Below are 16293 nucleotides of genomic sequence, written 5' to 3'. Positions count from 1 at the left end.
TTAGAAACCAGAGGCAGTCATCTTGTCAGGCCCCATCCGCCATAATCCACATGATTTTAAAATTCAACATCGTTTACATATAAACATTTGGTGACAGTTTCTCTGTGAATCTGACAAGTTAATCTGCTAAGAATTCACACTGACAAATAGGGTTTGATTACACCAGCCGTTGCTGATGTAATTCTGATAGGGGTGGACCTCAGGATGGCAGTGGGTTCCTGTAGGCTGTTTAGGGTGAAGTGGGGGTGGGGGGTGGGGAGACTAGTATGGCCAAAGCCAAAATGTGTCTCTGCTAAGAACGAAACAGCTCTGAGGCTGGGTGGGGCCGCAGCAGTATCTGTCCCATACTTCCCAACAAGGCCTTCTGCACGCCTGCCTACCTCGCCCAGAAGGTGCCCCTCTAGGAAGCTGCCTGGGAGCAGAGCTCAGGTTCCCGTTTGACTTAGCCTGGACTCCTTTTTACCCTTGAATGTTCCAAATCTGGTACTTAGGGACAGTAGGTGCAAGCCCTGTGGCAGGACCTGTCTGAAGAAGAGCAGTGTGGACTCATTATCAACCCCTGGTACAGAGGCCGAGGCAGGAGTGAAGGCTGCACTAACGTGGGTGGGAGGAGCAGTAGGAAAGAAGCCAGCCCCCAGACCAGCCTGGAAGCCACGGTTAAGAAAATGAGCAGAGGTGGGTGACAACTAAAAGACAATGACAAGAGACTACATATACAAATGGTGAGAATTATCAGCTCTGCAGATGACACTGAGCTATTCCTTCCAAAAGAAATGTCAGATTCCCGGGAGTCAGGAGCAGAAAAACCTGAGTTTCACTGACTCCAAGGGGCTGTACAGGAAGTTCCGGGTTGAGTTAGGAGCTCAAGCTCTCGCCCCCAACTCCAGCCAGCTTGCGAAGCACTGCAGCTCACCGCCGTAGGGAGAGAAGAAAAAACCCACTACTCACTGGGGAGGCACCTCCACCCACGCCTGGCATAGGGCAGACATCAGGAATGAACTAAGAGGATGAGCATGGCCCAGAGCAGGGACCACTGGGGACTGTCCTCGCAGAGCAGAGGGCTGGGCTCAGGAGACTGTGGCCAGAATAAGCTACACTGAATCACAGAGACATTCTTGCTGTCAGAGAACTCACTGAGGACCCAAGAAAGGAAATGGATGCACGCCGAGTGGGAAAGCTCACTGCCTGGGGCTGGCTTCCTGGGCTAGGCCCATTCCTGCTTGGCCCACCTGACATCTCCTAGGGGTGGGGGAGCCACGACAGGAGGGTCTGACTGCCAGGAGGGCGGGGAACTAAGCTTGCCTCAGCACGGACCCCCCATTTTTTCAAACTCTCCTACAGCCAAGGACGGCAGGACAAGGTAAAGCCGGGGATGGGTGATCCTGAGGCAGAGGCAAAGCTGTACCTTTGTTGGTGGGCATGAAGTCCTTCGCCTTGTCTTTGCAGTAGTGAAGGCAGCAGGAGAGGATCAGGTCATCGTTGTTACCCTGGAGGAAGACAGTGTGAGGAGTGCTACTGGGCAGGAGGGGGCGCTAGGCAGAGAAGGCACAGATATACTCTGCCTCTGGGGAGCTGGGGAGGGTCACCTCCCAGAGCCCCTCCCATCCATGCCCTGGTGGGTCCAACTGTGCCAACAGTGATCCATAGGACACGAATTCCCATTCCTGGGCCTCGACGGTGGCTGCCCCTCAGCTGCCCAGGTTGACTGACCTTCCTTTAGTCCCCTGCTCCTGGGGACCCTGATCTGAAGGCTGGCTATCTCCCTTTCTGCCAGGGGTCTTACCAGCTGGCCAGTGATGTCCTCACTGCGGAAGGCGATGGATTCGAGTTCGTTGCCACGGCTGGTTAGGGCCCGCAGGCAAGAGTCCCGACTCTCAAATCGCCGCTCAAGGAACTCGATGGACTTCCGGGCCTTTTCCTGCACCACACGGGCATAGCCCCCAGCCCGGTGATCTGTCTCCTGACCCTTGGCCAGGCCATCCAGCTCATTGATCACTGAGGAGATACAGTTCCACAAGGCATCAGCCTCAGCAATCAGCAATTATGTCTATCTTTACCCTAGGCCTCGCTTTCCCAGCCAGCCCCTCCCAGACCACAGAATCCATCCTGCCCCACAGGAGTCTTCCAGGGAAAGTAGAGGACCTTGGGGGGCAAGAAGCATCCCAGACTTTCCACAGTGCTCTCTCCTCTTTCTGCCTCTTCCTCCAGGCCCTGAGCTTCTCCTGGGAGGAACTGACAGGGATTTTCTGGAGCTGCTGAATTCAGAGGAAGAAACCTGGCCCCTCTATTGCATTCCTTAGTTATAGGATCAAACTGAAAGGATCCCTCAGGAGAGGTAAGGGTATGGAGCAGCTTAAAGGGAAAGAGGCACTCTCCCTCATCCACTTGGGCCCCCGACCACAGCAGTTCAAGAGGGGGCAAAGTTCTGTGCCCCACGCCCCAGCAGAGGGCAGGGAGGTTACCAAGTGGAACTCCGTAGTCATGGCCCCACTTGCAAGAGCCCTGGTATTCCCCCAAACCATGCCCTTGGCACATTACCTCCTCTGATGCTGCACGTGTGTGCGCGTGTGCGTGTGTGTGTGTGTGTGTGCGCGCGTGTGTGCCTGTCTGCCTGCCTGCCTATGTGTCTGGGACACGGCTTCATTTTCTGGTGAAGATTCTTTCCAAAATTCCAGCCAAAAGCCTGAGGTCAAGTGGGAAATATGCACTCCTTGGGGGCTCTGGGAGAGTTTGGGGTCTGAGGCCTCTCCTCGGTGCAATGATTCATGGTTTGGGGAATCAGCATGAGCATGCTGTTCCATGGTGAGCCTGGCACTCACTGTCTGGGTATTCAGAGACACTTTCTGGAAAAGGCCCATGTGGGAACACACACACACACACACGATGCCCATGCTTTCAGCAACCTGAGGCTACAGTGTCCACACAATGTATGGCTGAGGTTGGGGAATAGTGGTGGATGGGTACACGGTACAGCAAACAGAACATCAAACACAAAAAACTGGTATTCCATCCCAAAATCTGCTTTCCTGCTTCCAAACTAAACAGGCTTCAAAGGGGAAGCTTGTTTGTGCTTCTGCACCAGGCGGGGCTTCTCGATGCTGGGGTCAGGCCTAAGGAGCACGGAGCAGGTTAAAGAGCACAAGAAACAAGCAGGGAAGGCTGTTGGCTTAACCCTTTGTGCTCTGGACATGGGGCAGGAGTCTACTGAGGGAGCCTCATTAAACAGGAGCTCCCTATACAGCCCCTGAGAGTCCAAGGTTCAAAGAGGCTGGTCTGGACTGTTTTAACAGAGTTGTCATTTCCCAACGCCCCTGGGGGCCATCTATTTATTCAGCCTGTATCCTCCGGGTTTTCGCATATATTTGCTCCCTATCCACCAAATCTGGCTTTCTCCACGGAGCCATAAGCTTCTCCAAACCAAGGGCTGTAGCCCTGCCATTCACTGGAGCACCAGAGAATAAGGAGACCATGTACATAATAGGGGCCCAATCCATGCTGGTGAACTAAAACCCTGTAGCCTGGGATGGTGCCCGAGGCTCCTTCTAAGTCTGAGGCTCCTGAGGTGCCACCTCTCTCAGTCACACCATTTCCTGACCATCTAGCAAAAAAGGTGCCCAACTCACTTTCTTCCCCCTGAACATCTGGAGGAAAGCACAGAGATGCATTATCCTGAAAGCTTTCCCACCCAGGACCCAGCGAGGGAAGAGGGGAGTTGGAACAACAGGATGGTCTTATTGCTCTGCCTGCTGAAGAACAGAAATCCTTTCCTTAGGTCTAAGAGCCTGGGTTTAAGAGGTTCTGGCCAGGCCACATGGGGAGGGGGAAGGAAGACAGGGAGGGTGGAGGCGGGACGAGGGCTGCTTCAGTGCCAACATTCTCAGGTGGTGCTAACGTGTTTCCCACAACCCCCCAGGGTTCTATAGCCTCTGCAGGGGCGGATGTTTCCTGCCCTTTGTTTCCACCCTCATCTGGCACTAAGACACTTGGGACTGGGAGGGAAGGCCCAATGGAACATCTTGGCATGGATGTCAGAGGTGGCTTGGCAGGCTGACTGCCAGTCTGGTGGCTTTTCCAGAGGACAGGGATCCCAAACTTGCTCCAAGTGGCTGCTGAGAAGGGGACATTAAAAACCCTGGGCTTCCCAATTCTCTCTCAGACCCTCTTCCTCCACAGCAGAGCCCTCAGCTACATTAGCTGTATCAGTTAGATTAGACAGGAGCCCAGAGCCCAAAGCCCATCCTGGGCCTGACCTACCACAGAGCTCCAAGAACTGAGGGTGCCTAGACAGTCTCCTGGAGACAGCCCAGCTGGGCTCCTCTGGCCTGAGGATGGAAGCGAGCTAGCTGGGTTCTGAGATGCTGACCCTGCACCAGCACCAATGACCAGACAGTGGTAAGGGCCCAAGTGGCAGGAATCCACAGGCATGAGCCAAGGGCTTGCTCTGGAGGGTTTCTGTCGGCCTGGCCTTAGGGTGACATTGGCCAGAAGAATGCTACCTCGAACCAACAGAATGATCATGAAAAGCTACAAGACAATCAGACCAAAGGCATCTAACCACTTCAAAATCCTCCCAGCCTCCCTGCCAGACCACCCAGCAGCACTGCCGTTATCTGCCAGGGCTGAGTGTTTACCAATAACGGGAACCAGCTTTGCTGTTTTACTGCAAGCTTTATAAGGATAAAAACAAGGGCTGGGCTCATGCAGCCTCTGGTTGCTGGGACACAGGAGTACATTTGCTCAAGCAGTTTAAGCCATGGATCAGCCATAATAATTTGAACTGCTTTGATTATTAAACAATTTTCCTTGCCCCACACATTCCCTACTTCTCTGCAAATCCTGTCTTACACACACAGCAGGGCTCTGCCTGCCTGGCCCCTGGGCGGGGGGCATGTGTGTAGAGGGGGCTGCTGTGCACGTGCAGGGCTGCTCTAGCCTGACTCACCGATGAGGGGCACCACCAGGATGTACTTCCTGCTCTCCAGAAGCCGTGCCAGACTGGCCAGGTGGTCAATGAAGCCGTTGGTGTCTGGTACGAGGAACAAGGGTCTGATCTCGAGCTCCATCTGCCTCATCTGACTGTGGTCCTCCAGGACAGCCTACAGGGACACAGAATGGTGAGTGAGCCAAAGAGTGAGCAGGCAGGAGGGTGGGTGAGCCAGGCACTGACTCCACAGTGTGTCAGCATCCTGCCCCCTGAACCTCTTTCCCCTCCAGAAGAACAGCTAGCCCCTGTCAGGCCTGAGGGACAGGCCCACGGGCTGGGCAAAACACTGCAATAAAAATGGACATAGACCAAATGGCCCAGGGAATGGGCGTGACTGAAACCCTGCCTAGGACTGAGAAAGGACCTGATGGTATTCAAAATAACAGGCCTCTGAAAGTAAGACCTTGTGCTAAAAATCTTTAAGGGCGTGTCTGGTTCTTTCTCAATTCAGACACTTTATATATGTACATATAGATCCCAAACAATTTGTATTTCAATTTACTTCACCACGTGTGGTTAAAAGAAAAGTTAAACTCCAAGACTATACAAAAAAAGTGATGCTGACAACTAGAAATTAATCTCAAAGTCTCCCACAGCAGCAGGAGTCCACACGGGTGACAGATTAGGGCCTGATCCGTATGTTTGCACAGAGGAAAACTCAGATTGATCAGAATTGCCAACTCCCACCCCCCTGCCTCCCCAGCAGTGTCTCCTAAATATTAGCCTTTTGTGTTCTACTTGCACTCCTCTGCCATAACTCTGTACAACCTACACTATTACTTACCTGATGTTTTTCTTTAAATTGACTTTAAGTCAACTCATTTTTTGCTTAGCCTCTTTTTTTAAAAAAACCCCCACTGTATTTTATTGATTTTGTTTTTTAATATTTTTATTGATTTCAGAGAGGGAGGGAGAGGGACAGAGCAATAGAAACATCAATGATGAAAGAGAATCATTGATTGACTGCCTCCTGCACACCTCACACTGGAGAGCGAGCCTGCAACCCGGACATGTGCCCCGACTGGGAATCGAACTGTGACCTCCTGGTTTACAGGTTGACACCAAACCACTGAGCCACGCCAGCAAGAGTATTTTATTGATTTTAGAGGGGGAGAAATATCGATTTCTTGTTCCACTTATTTATGCATTCATCAGTTGCTTCTTGTACGTGCCCTCATCAGGGATTGAACCCGCAACCTTGGCGTACTGGGACAACACTCTAACCGAGCTACCCGGCCAGGGTGCTTAGCCTTTTCTTAAGCAATGACATCCATGGTACCAAGGGTGTGACAGCCAAGTCACATGTTTACTAGTGCAAGCTAAATTTCCATAACGGAAAGTCAAAGTGTCCCTTATGCATCATCACTGAAAAACCATCTCGTGTAGCACCTGTGGCCTGAGCACCACACCTTGGAAAGCACACGCCTCGTGCTTGTTAGTCTTATGGCTGTTCACATCTTTCAGGGAAGCTCCATGCACATCTGGAAAAAGCCAATTTTCTCCTGTCTGATAGAGTTTTATGTGTGGCAGTGGCTGTGGGTATGCCTGTCACTACAGAGCAAGGTCACTATTGTGTGGCTTCCTCTTCTGGGGGCCATGGCCAAGAACCAAACTGATTTGCTGGCATCTGCCCAGATGGCGTGCTCCCAGTGTACAGAGCTGGAGGGCACTCACACAAACCTGGCGAGGGCCTGGAGAGCAGGTCCCAGCCCCGTTACGCCCTCTCATGGCCTTCCACCACACACCAGCTCACAGGGCCACAGGCGCAGGCTGGGGAGTAGATGTGCGTGCCAAGTGAGATGGGGCCCACGGTGCTGAGACCTGGCCACTAACAGTCAGTGAGGAAGGTGCTCAGGTTTCACTGGCAATGACAGTAAAACTGAAAGGGCATGCCTTTGAATGCTGGGGGTGGCTTCTCTGTGACCTGCTGGGGACCTCTCCCTATGAGTAAGTTGTTGCTGCCACTGCCACCACAGCTGGTGGAAGGCACAAGCCACAGAACACTGGCAGGCATGAGAAATTCGGCTGAGGCCCAGTCTGCTGGGACTACTGCTCTCACCTCATTCAGGGAAAGTGCCACTGCTGCTGGCCACCTTCCCAGGGGACTTGGGTCATTCTCTCTCCCCATGGGGCTGCCAACTTGAGGGTGAGACATTCTGCCAAACTTGGCTTGGGCATTTTCAAATATTTCACTTTTTATTGATGTAACTGACATATAACGTGTAACGGCTTGGGTATTCTGTAAGAACAGCACATGGTCTCCCTCAGGTGCAGTTGACAACCCTCCACTATTTCTCCTTACACTGTAGGAGCATCAGCATCCCTGGTCCTCACTGTCCCAGCTCCTGGAGTTCTCTACTCAGCTTTCCCACTGCCAGGAACGTTTTTCTCAGTATCATAGGCCCTGAAATATCTTTCTGGGTGAGAGGGACAGAATAAGCACTGACACTGGTGAGGAAGGAACAGGGGCACTGTCATCTGTGGTGACAGGGCCTCAGGGCCCTAACTGAGCAGGACATCTATGCCACTGCCCCACTGACTCCTTTCACATCTCAGTTTTTCTGTCTCCAGAAATGACACTCCAGCCTGGTTTGCCTCTAAGGAAGTGGAACTAGCTGTCGGTTCTGACCCTGTGTGAATGAGCTCCCAAGACCTTATTCCATCAGACCTTTAGAGCTGGCAATGGCAGAAGGGCCTTTAGGCCAGTTGGCCAAGGGACTAGCTGGGGGCTAGCTGAGCTACTTGTGTGTTCTGATGACAGGACAGAAGCAAAATCTAGGAGCAGGGTCAAGGGAAGCAGTCTGAGTTCTCCGAGCTCTGGCTCCGGGCCAGAAAGGTGAACAGAGGCCATAGCCTCTTAGGGAAGTGGCAGCCTTGTTGGTTCCCCAGGGGTGGGGTGGGGTCAAGCTGTATGAGGGTGGTCAGAGTTGTGCTGCCATCATCCGGTCCCAGGGACACCCGCAGACAACTTCCCTTAACCTGGCTCTGCCCAGTGAGTCACCACACAACTGCTTCCTGTTCCCCACATGCCCTCATGGAGTGAAGGAGATAAAATGAAGCTGATCTCTCCCCTCCTGGGGTACCAGAGGGCCTTTGGGGGGGGGGGTCATACCTGGGTCATGAGACTGACCCAGTCCCCTCCAAAGAAGAGCAGACTAAGAAAGGATCGGGAGTCTGCAAGTCCTTTCTGTGGGTGTCTGTGTTTCCGGCCCTCTCTGAGTGGCGCTGTGTGTGTGTGTGTTTAGCATTTGCCCTCCCAACTTTTCCAGATTTTACCCGTCAGATTCCTGGCAGCTGTGCACGGCGCCTGTGCCGGCCGTCACGTCCCATTCCGATCTCTGGGTCGCACGGTGAGAGAAGGACACAGGATGCGCAGGGAGTGAAAAAGTGATGTCGGTGGGGAGAGTGCCAAGTCCCCACTCACAGCCATGGGACGCTTGGGGAGAAGGGGAAGCATGCTGCTGTGGAGTTCAGAGGCCGGTAGTGAGATTTATTTTTGTTTGTATGAGTAAAAAGCTGCAGAAGCCTCTGGTATGGGGTGAGGGGGGCGCAACTGGAATGCTGTGATTCAGACAGACTGGCCCTGGCCTGGAATCCAGTGTGCTGACCCGGAAGGAGAGCTGCACAGGAGCTGAGACTGGCTACAGTGGTCCTAGGACTATGAACTGAGAAGTAGGGGAAAGCTTTAACACTTTGAATCAGACCAGTGGCAATAAGGACTAAGTGGTCATAAAGTGTGAAAGAGAAAAAACTTAATTCTGTTTCTGGGAGGTGCTAAGTAACAGCTTTCTCTGAAGTAATGGAGTGTCCTTCAGCAAGCTGGTGGGAAACTTGGAGAGAGAGAATCCACAATAACATCCAATGAGGAAGCTAACAGCCGCGGGTTTCCAGGAGCGGCTCTTTTAGAGGCTAAATTCCTTTTTTTAAAAAAAATATATATTTTTGATTTCAGAGAGGAAGGGAGAGCGAGAGATAGAAACATCAATGAAGAGAAAGAATCATTGAACGGCTGTCTTCTGTACACCCCCTACTGGGGATTGAGCCTGCAATCCCAGTATGTGCCCTGGCCAGAATCGAACCTGGGACCCTTCTGTCCACAGCTTTATCCACTGAGCCAAACTGACTAGGGCTAAATTTATTCTTCTAGACACTGGGATGGTTTGGGGATGCTAACCCATTGAAAATTGAGACACTGAGAATTACAAACAAAGAACTACAAATGCAATTAGTTCACACAGGAGTTCTGGGAGGTGAGGACCGGATCATGAGAGGTCCTTAAGTTTTCCTTCTCCTTAGGACTCCACAGGGAGCGTGGCTGCTTCCTTTCTTCTACAGGGTGAGGGAATAATTTATTCCTGGGCCTCTCTGGGTGAGCAGAGCAGAGTCTTCACCAGAAACGAGTTTTGTTAACATAGCAAATTTCCACAGTCACCTTGTATGTGAAAGTATCTAGCAAAACGGCTGATACATGTATTAGCAGCTTAACAAAGCTCAGTTTCCTTTCTTCCTGCCCTGCTCCATTTTCCACCTTCTATATATCCAGGAGGTAAATATCTGGGGAAACCACTAGGGAGCAGAGCTGGAGGGGAAGGGGCCAGGCAGAGGGCTGTTCATTTCTATTATGAGACTCGTGGTAGTCTTGTTGTTGTTGGTTTTAACTACATGTAGGTACTTTTAAAAATGAAAAATGGAAATGAAATAAAAAAATAGGAGTTGGTGCCCTGACCAGTTTGGCTCAGTGGCTAGAGCATCGGCCTGTGGACTGAAGAGTCCCAGGTTCGATTCTGGTCAAGGGCATGTACCTTGGTTGCAGGCACATCCTCAGCGGGGTGTGCAGGAGGCAGCTGATGGATGTTTCTCTCTCATGGATGTTTCTAACTCTCTATCCCTCTCCCTTCCTCTCTGTAAAAAATCAATAAAATATATTTTTAAAAAATAGGAGTTGGCAAGATAACCACCAACAGCACAGGAGGCAATTCCTTCTTGAGCTGCAGAAACCAAAGGGAGCAGATACTGTATTTGAAAGCAGAGCCACCAGTCTCCCCGGGGAGCAGGACACTGAGCATCTAAGTTTGGGTGCTCATGAGAAGGTTGTGTTTAGGATCCCTTCTCTGGAGGTCCAAAGTAAGTACCAGAGAGCCTAACACACACTTTCCTTCTTTAAATTTTTATGTATTGATTCTAGAGAGAGAAAGAGAGAGAGAAACTTCTATTTGTTGTTCCACTTATTTATGCATTCACTGGTTACGTCCTGTGTGTGCGCTGATCGAGGATTGAACCCAAAACCTTGGTGTATTGCGACGACACTCTAACCAACTGAGCTACTTGGTTTCATTAAAAAAAAAAAAAAAAACGGTTTCAGAGAGGAAGGAAGGAGGAGAGAAATATTGATGATGAGAGAGAATCATTGATTGGCTGCCTCCTGCACACCACCTACTGGGGAATGAGCCCGCAACCCGGGCATGTGCCCTCAACCGGAATCGAACCTGGGACCCTTCAGTCTGCAGTCTGATGCTCTATCCACTGAGCCAAACAGCTAGGGCTCATTTTTAAAGTTGTGAGTATGATGACTTGCTTGCTACTTCTGTTTTATGAGGACTGATCTTATTTTCAAACTAGACTGTAAGGAGCTTAAGGAGAGCTGTCTTTCCTTACAGTTTCTCTAACACCTTGCATCTAGATCAGCGGTTCTCAACCTATGGGTCGCGACCCCTTTGGGGGTCGAATGACCCTTTCACAGGGGTCGCCTAAGACCATCAGAAAACACATATATAATTACATATTGTTTTTGTTATTAATCACTATGCTTTAATTATGTTCAATTTGTAACAATGAAAACACATCCTGCATATCAGATATTTACATTACGATTCATAACAGTAGCAAAATTACAGTTATGAAGTAGCAACGAACATAATTTTATGGTTGGGGGTCACCACAACATGAGGAACTGTATTAAAGGGTCGCAGCATTAGGTAGGTTGAGAACCTCTGATCTAGATGGATATATCATAGGTGCCCAATAGGCTAAAATCACAGAATCTCAGGGTTGAAGGGCACTTTAAAGGTTGAATTTTAACCCCGTTAGCATGGCTCAGCGGTTGAGCACTGAACTATGAACGAGGAGGTCATGGCTTGATTCCCAGTCAGGGCACATGCCCGGGTTGCGGGCCCGATACCCAGTGTGGGCCGTGCAGGAGGTAGCCAATCAATGCTTCTCTCTCATCATTGATGTTTCTATCTCCCTCTCCCTTCCTTTCTGAAATCAATAAAAATATATATTTTTAAAAATATTTATCTAACTCTTGTTCTGAGAATGCCCAAGAAGTGTGCCCTTTCTTGATAGTAAGGGAGTGACAGGGCTGAGCATGATACCTCTGAACTTGCTCCAAGCAGCAGCCTAAGGTGTTCCAGCCAACAGGCTGCCAGTTCTGTGAGAGAATAGAACCTTGTGGGTGCTGGGGAGCCAGGGAGGCAAGGAGCTGAAGCAAACCGGAGGCCCAGGCCATGGTGTGCGGAGAACCTGGAACAGGCTCTGGAATGGGTTCGAGTGGGGAGGGCGGTTGCCCGGCTCCACAGGCTGATGTGCTTTCCTGCCCTGGTGTGAACGTGCCCCTGGCCTGGTAGTGTGCACTGGCTCCCACCCTGCCTCCGACAGCTAGGAGCCAGGGCTGAGTGTCTGTCTTCCGCTAGCTTCCATACAGGTGTGGGGGGCTCTGTGCATGCCCCATTGTTCCACAGTGCCCCCCCTCCAGCTGGGTGGCAGTGTGAATGGGCTGCAGCTATATTTAGAGTAAAACTCCTGGGGCCATCACAAAGGAGTGACTGCATCTTCAGGAGGGTGGGTGGGTGGGAAGGGGACAGGGGAGCGAAGCTATTTTCAGAACACATGTCATTGCTGGCTACAGAGCAAGACTGTGGCCATAATGCGGAGGGAAACAATAGCTGTGGACAGAGGAAGAGCCTGTTATGTTTCAGGTGGGATGTTTGCAACTGCTCAGGAAACCTGACCCCGCCCGACAGCAGCACAAATCACAGCAAAGCTTCATGGAGGCAGAGAGGAGGCGGGGGATTCACAGGGCCAGGGCCAGTACGAGGTGCCAAGAGGCCACGCCTCATGCCTGGAGGAGGATTTTCAGTGACTGCTTTGCCCGGGGGGCCTGCTTAGGAATGAAACACTTCTGACCAATTTCCCAGACAAACTATGTACCCTGCTGTGGTCTCTGGACACCTCCCAAGAAAGGCAATGGGAATAAAAAGAACTGGAAAGGTGGGAAGTGGCAAGGTGGTCAGAACCAACCCAACATGAAGACAGCTGTCTCAGGCAACAGGCAAAGCCAGGGCTGAGCTCGAAAGGGTGACCTCAAAGCCCCGGGTGGGCGGATTTGGCCCCCTAGCATCCAGGGGCCTGCCTGGGAGCCGGGCCTCCAGCTGCACAGGCCCTGAGAGCTGCCCGCACCCCTTTTCTGACCTCCAGTCGGCCTCACTTACCAGCCTCTGTGCAATGCCGGAAGCAGGGAAGGACAGGCTGTGAGGTACGGAGGGAGGCCTGGCCCCACCTCCCCCAGCCCCACCGATGAGCTTGGGACCAGGGGTCTAGGTTTGAGCGTTTGAGCGGGGAAGTGGGGGTGTGGCTACAGCTCCAGATCTCAGTTGGACTTTATAGCTGTCATGGGGGCTAGGAGGATTTTTTTCAACCCCATCTTCATATCCCCTTCCCCAAACATGTGTGGTTCCTGTTTTGCTGCATCTGTAAAAGGCGCTGGGAGCTGGGGACTTGCCTTACACCTCTCGGTTAACACCCCTGGAGACTGATGGAGTTCAGAGCAGTGTAATTTACAGCCCATCTCTCCCATCTTAATTCACTCGATGCTCTTCTCTTCCTTATTGTATTAGTGTGACCCAGGTACCTGCCAACAATAATGGCCTCTCTAGCTAGGAGCCTCTCCCCCACTCCCAGGACAATTTATACCTTTTCCTTGGGATTTTCCCCCCTTAAAGTAAACAAAAAGAGGAAAAATAAGAAAAGGTTAACATGGGTTTGGAGCACTGCAGCCCCGTGGTTCTGGGCAGGGAGCCAATGGCCCGAGGGCACACACATGTGTGTGCTCTCCCAGAAGGGCCTTCACCGGCCCTGTTTTACAGCCACCTCGGCACAGACTCCAGGGTTCACGCATATGGCCAGACAGATGTGTCTGGCTTACGTTCAAGGCTGGAAAATGAAGAATTATGGAAGTGAAGGGCCCCGGGCATTAAGGGGGGAGAAGGGAGGGGGAATTCTTCCTCTGCTGAGAAATCCTCCTGTGGCTGTGAGGCTGGAGGAAGAAGGCTGACAGGAGGCAGGGCCGCCAGCAGCGGTTCATGTGGGGCCTGTTCTTAAAGGGGCAACAGCAACCCCAGCCTTGGTCAATCCACAGCAGGCCCTTGGTGCCTGGGCCTGAGCAGCCTACTCTAAAGGAGGTGGCACCGGAAGTCAAGCTTCATACAAGACCTCCTATTTGTAAGGTGCTGCTTGTCTGTGGAGAGGCAGAACTGAACACAGCGCTCTAGACAAGGCCACGTCCCCATAGCATATGCTCCCACAGCGTCCTGTCCTTCTCTTGTAACAGTGCTCACTCACACTTCAAGTCACTGGCTTCTCCACTCCACTGTACACGATGGGATGGGACATTTGTTCCCTCCTGAGCCCCTGACCACCTTACTAAACTGAGCTGAAGACAGGGTACCCTATTCTAAGGGGTTCACAGCACAGTGGAGGAACAAGTCCAGAAATAAGTGTAATATGAGATGTGATGTAAGTTTCACACATGAAGTGTAAGTCAGTGCTACAGAAACACTGAGCAGAGAGAGATTAAGTCCTCCTGGGGGGAATCAGGGAAAGCTTCACTGGGGAGATGGAGTTTCATCTGGGGATTGAAGAAGGAATAGAATTTCAATAGGTAACAGGAAATGTGGAGCAGGAAAAAGGGAAGAGCATGAACAAAGATCCAAGAGTGGGAGAGGAGGGTAGTACAGTGGGGCTTTGACTTACGAGTGTCCCGACGAACGAGTTTTTCGAGATACGAGCCGTCTCTCGGCCAATTTTTTGCTTTGAGTTGCGAGCTAAAATTTGGGTTACGAGCCAGCTTCAGATACCCCACCGCTAGTTGGCGCAGCGAACGTCACAGTGAATGCCACATCAGCCCAGCATCACGTGTCTCACTCGTTCACAATTGATTTGACATACGAGTAATTTGAGTTACGAGCTCCGTCACGGAATGAATTAAACTTGTAAGTCAAGGCCCCACTGTATTGTCCAGGCAGGAGGGCCTCAGTCTGGGCACTTTACATGCACTGTCATTCTAAGGTCTGAAGTAGGTGCTGCTACCACTTTTATTTTATAGATGAGGCTCAGAGAAGTTAAACACTTTGCCCAATGTAATACATAGATAAGGGCTCAAGAGGTTTGGGAAGAGGTTGTGAACACACAAGAAATCCTTGAATGCAATAATAAGGACCCAGCCAAGCAAAGGCTCTGATGATTTCTGAGCAGGAGAATGGCTCTTCTGGGAAGAGAATGATGAGGACATGTAAGATGCACTGGAGGCAGTGAACGCGGCACATAGGCTGTGGGCTGCGCTACTGCAAGAGGTGCCATTCACAGGCTACAAGGTAAGCAGCACCCCCTGGAGTTGTGCGACGCAGAGGCCTTGATTGCTATAACCCAAGTCAGTACCTGGCTTAGACTAGCAGTAGTGGCAATGAGAATAGAAAGAGGGGAATAAATGAGTGAACAGATAGATTTGATAAAAAAACAAAAAATGAAATCAGACCCAAGGGGTTAAAACCCAGCAAGGAATTTAAGATGATGCTCTAGTTGCTACCATCTATTAAGTTACTCAACGAATACCTGCTGAGTGCCAACTCTATGCGCTGAGACTAAAAACTAACAGAAAGAAGGAGGAGACCAAGCAAAGAATAGTGGTGAGAAAGCCTAGGTCAACAGAGAGAGAAAGAGAAAAAGAGAGATAGATAGATAGATAGATAGATAGATAGATAGATAGATGAGGGTTCACTTGTTAAACTGAAGCTGGGGGAAGGCAGCTTCAGGGTCCAATGCTACAGGGAGGTCAACTATGATGGGGACTGAGACTTATAAAGGCAGGCACTTGGTGACTTATGATACAGATTATATAATTGCCGAGTGGAGAATCAAGACATAGAGGTGGTGAGTATAGGTAGAAGTTTTGGTAAGACCGATGGTGAGGGAAAAAAGAACCACAGAACAGGAAGACAGACGTGAGGATGAAGCTGCTTAGTGGGCTACAACAGAGACCACAGGAGGGCTGAGGAGGCAGTGCTGGCTACAGAGCAAGACTGTGGCCATAATACGGAAGGAAACAATCCTTGGTTGGGGTGGATGATGCTGGCAGAGGGATCACACACTGGGTTCCAGTGTGCAGGGGACATGAAAATATCTAAAGAAAGAAGGATCCCAACGGATGCTTATTCCCTGCTTAGGCCGGGGCTCTGTTTGATGGGTGATTAGAACAATATTAGCCCACAGTGACATTTATAAAGCACATTCTGTGTGCCATGCACTGTGCTAAGCACTTTACAGTTTTTGTAGGCTTCACAGCAATTCTAAGAGGTAGGTGCTGTTACCACTTTCACTTTACAGACGAGGAAACAGGCTCTGAGAAATTAAACAATTTGCCAAAAATCACAAAGCTAGTAAGTGGTGGAGCCCAGACCGTGGTCAGGTCTGCTTGACCTCATGCACTGAGGCCTCTGCCAAAGGTGAAGGGTGTCTGAAAAGAGCTGAAAACAGACGTTCCTAAAGGGGCCTGATGCTTCCCAAGCACATAGTTAAATGGAAGAGTGTGACTGGCTCTTCCCTGTCTGCCCTGAGCCCTGGATAAGAGGCAGTGAGCGTACAGTGCAAGAAGGCAGACCTGGAAGAGCCATACAAAAAACATGCTGGCCTGGCTGGGTGACTCAGTTGTTGGAGTGTCGTCCCGTGCCCCCAAAAGGTTGCAGGTTCAATCCCCAGTCAAAGCACATGCCTAGGCTGCGGATTCGATCCCTGGTCGGATTTGATCCCTGGTCAGGGCAAGTACAGGAGGCAACGGATTAATGTTTTCCTCTCACATTGATGTTTCTGTGTCTCCCTTCCTCTCTTTGGAATCAATAAGCATGCCCACGGGTGCAGCTTAAAGGAAAATAAAAGAAAAACTTGCTGGAAGTGGAGGTATGGGTCCACAAAGGGCTGATAGTGGAGGAATCCTCGTGTGGAGATCAAGCAGTTTCTCTCTGGGAAGGTTTAGAGGT

General features: G+C 50.9%; 1 protein-coding gene across 8 annotated transcripts in view; it reads right to left on the bottom strand.

Moving 5' to 3' along the window:
- SMG6 (SMG6 nonsense mediated mRNA decay factor) overlaps positions 1-16293 on the bottom strand; it is a 217688-nt gene that overhangs the window by 3359 nt on the left and 198036 nt on the right. For all 8 annotated transcript variants that reach the window (XM_059669127.1, XM_059669130.1, XM_059669131.1 and 5 more), the window contains 3 exons: positions 4943-5096; positions 1784-1995; positions 1406-1487 (listed from right to left, as the gene is read on the bottom strand). In XM_059669127.1, the coding sequence (XP_059525110.1) occupies positions 1406-1487; positions 1784-1995; positions 4943-5096 (448 nt within the window). The remainder of the gene's footprint in view (positions 1-1405; positions 1488-1783; positions 1996-4942; positions 5097-16293) is intronic.

Source organism: Myotis daubentonii, chromosome 16 (assembly GCF_963259705.1).
Source record: "Myotis daubentonii chromosome 16, mMyoDau2.1, whole genome shotgun sequence".
Classification (NCBI taxonomy): domain Eukaryota; kingdom Metazoa; phylum Chordata; class Mammalia; order Chiroptera; family Vespertilionidae; genus Myotis; species Myotis daubentonii.
Note: the sequence above shows the minus strand (reverse complement) of the source record. Positions and strands in the feature narration are given on the sequence as shown.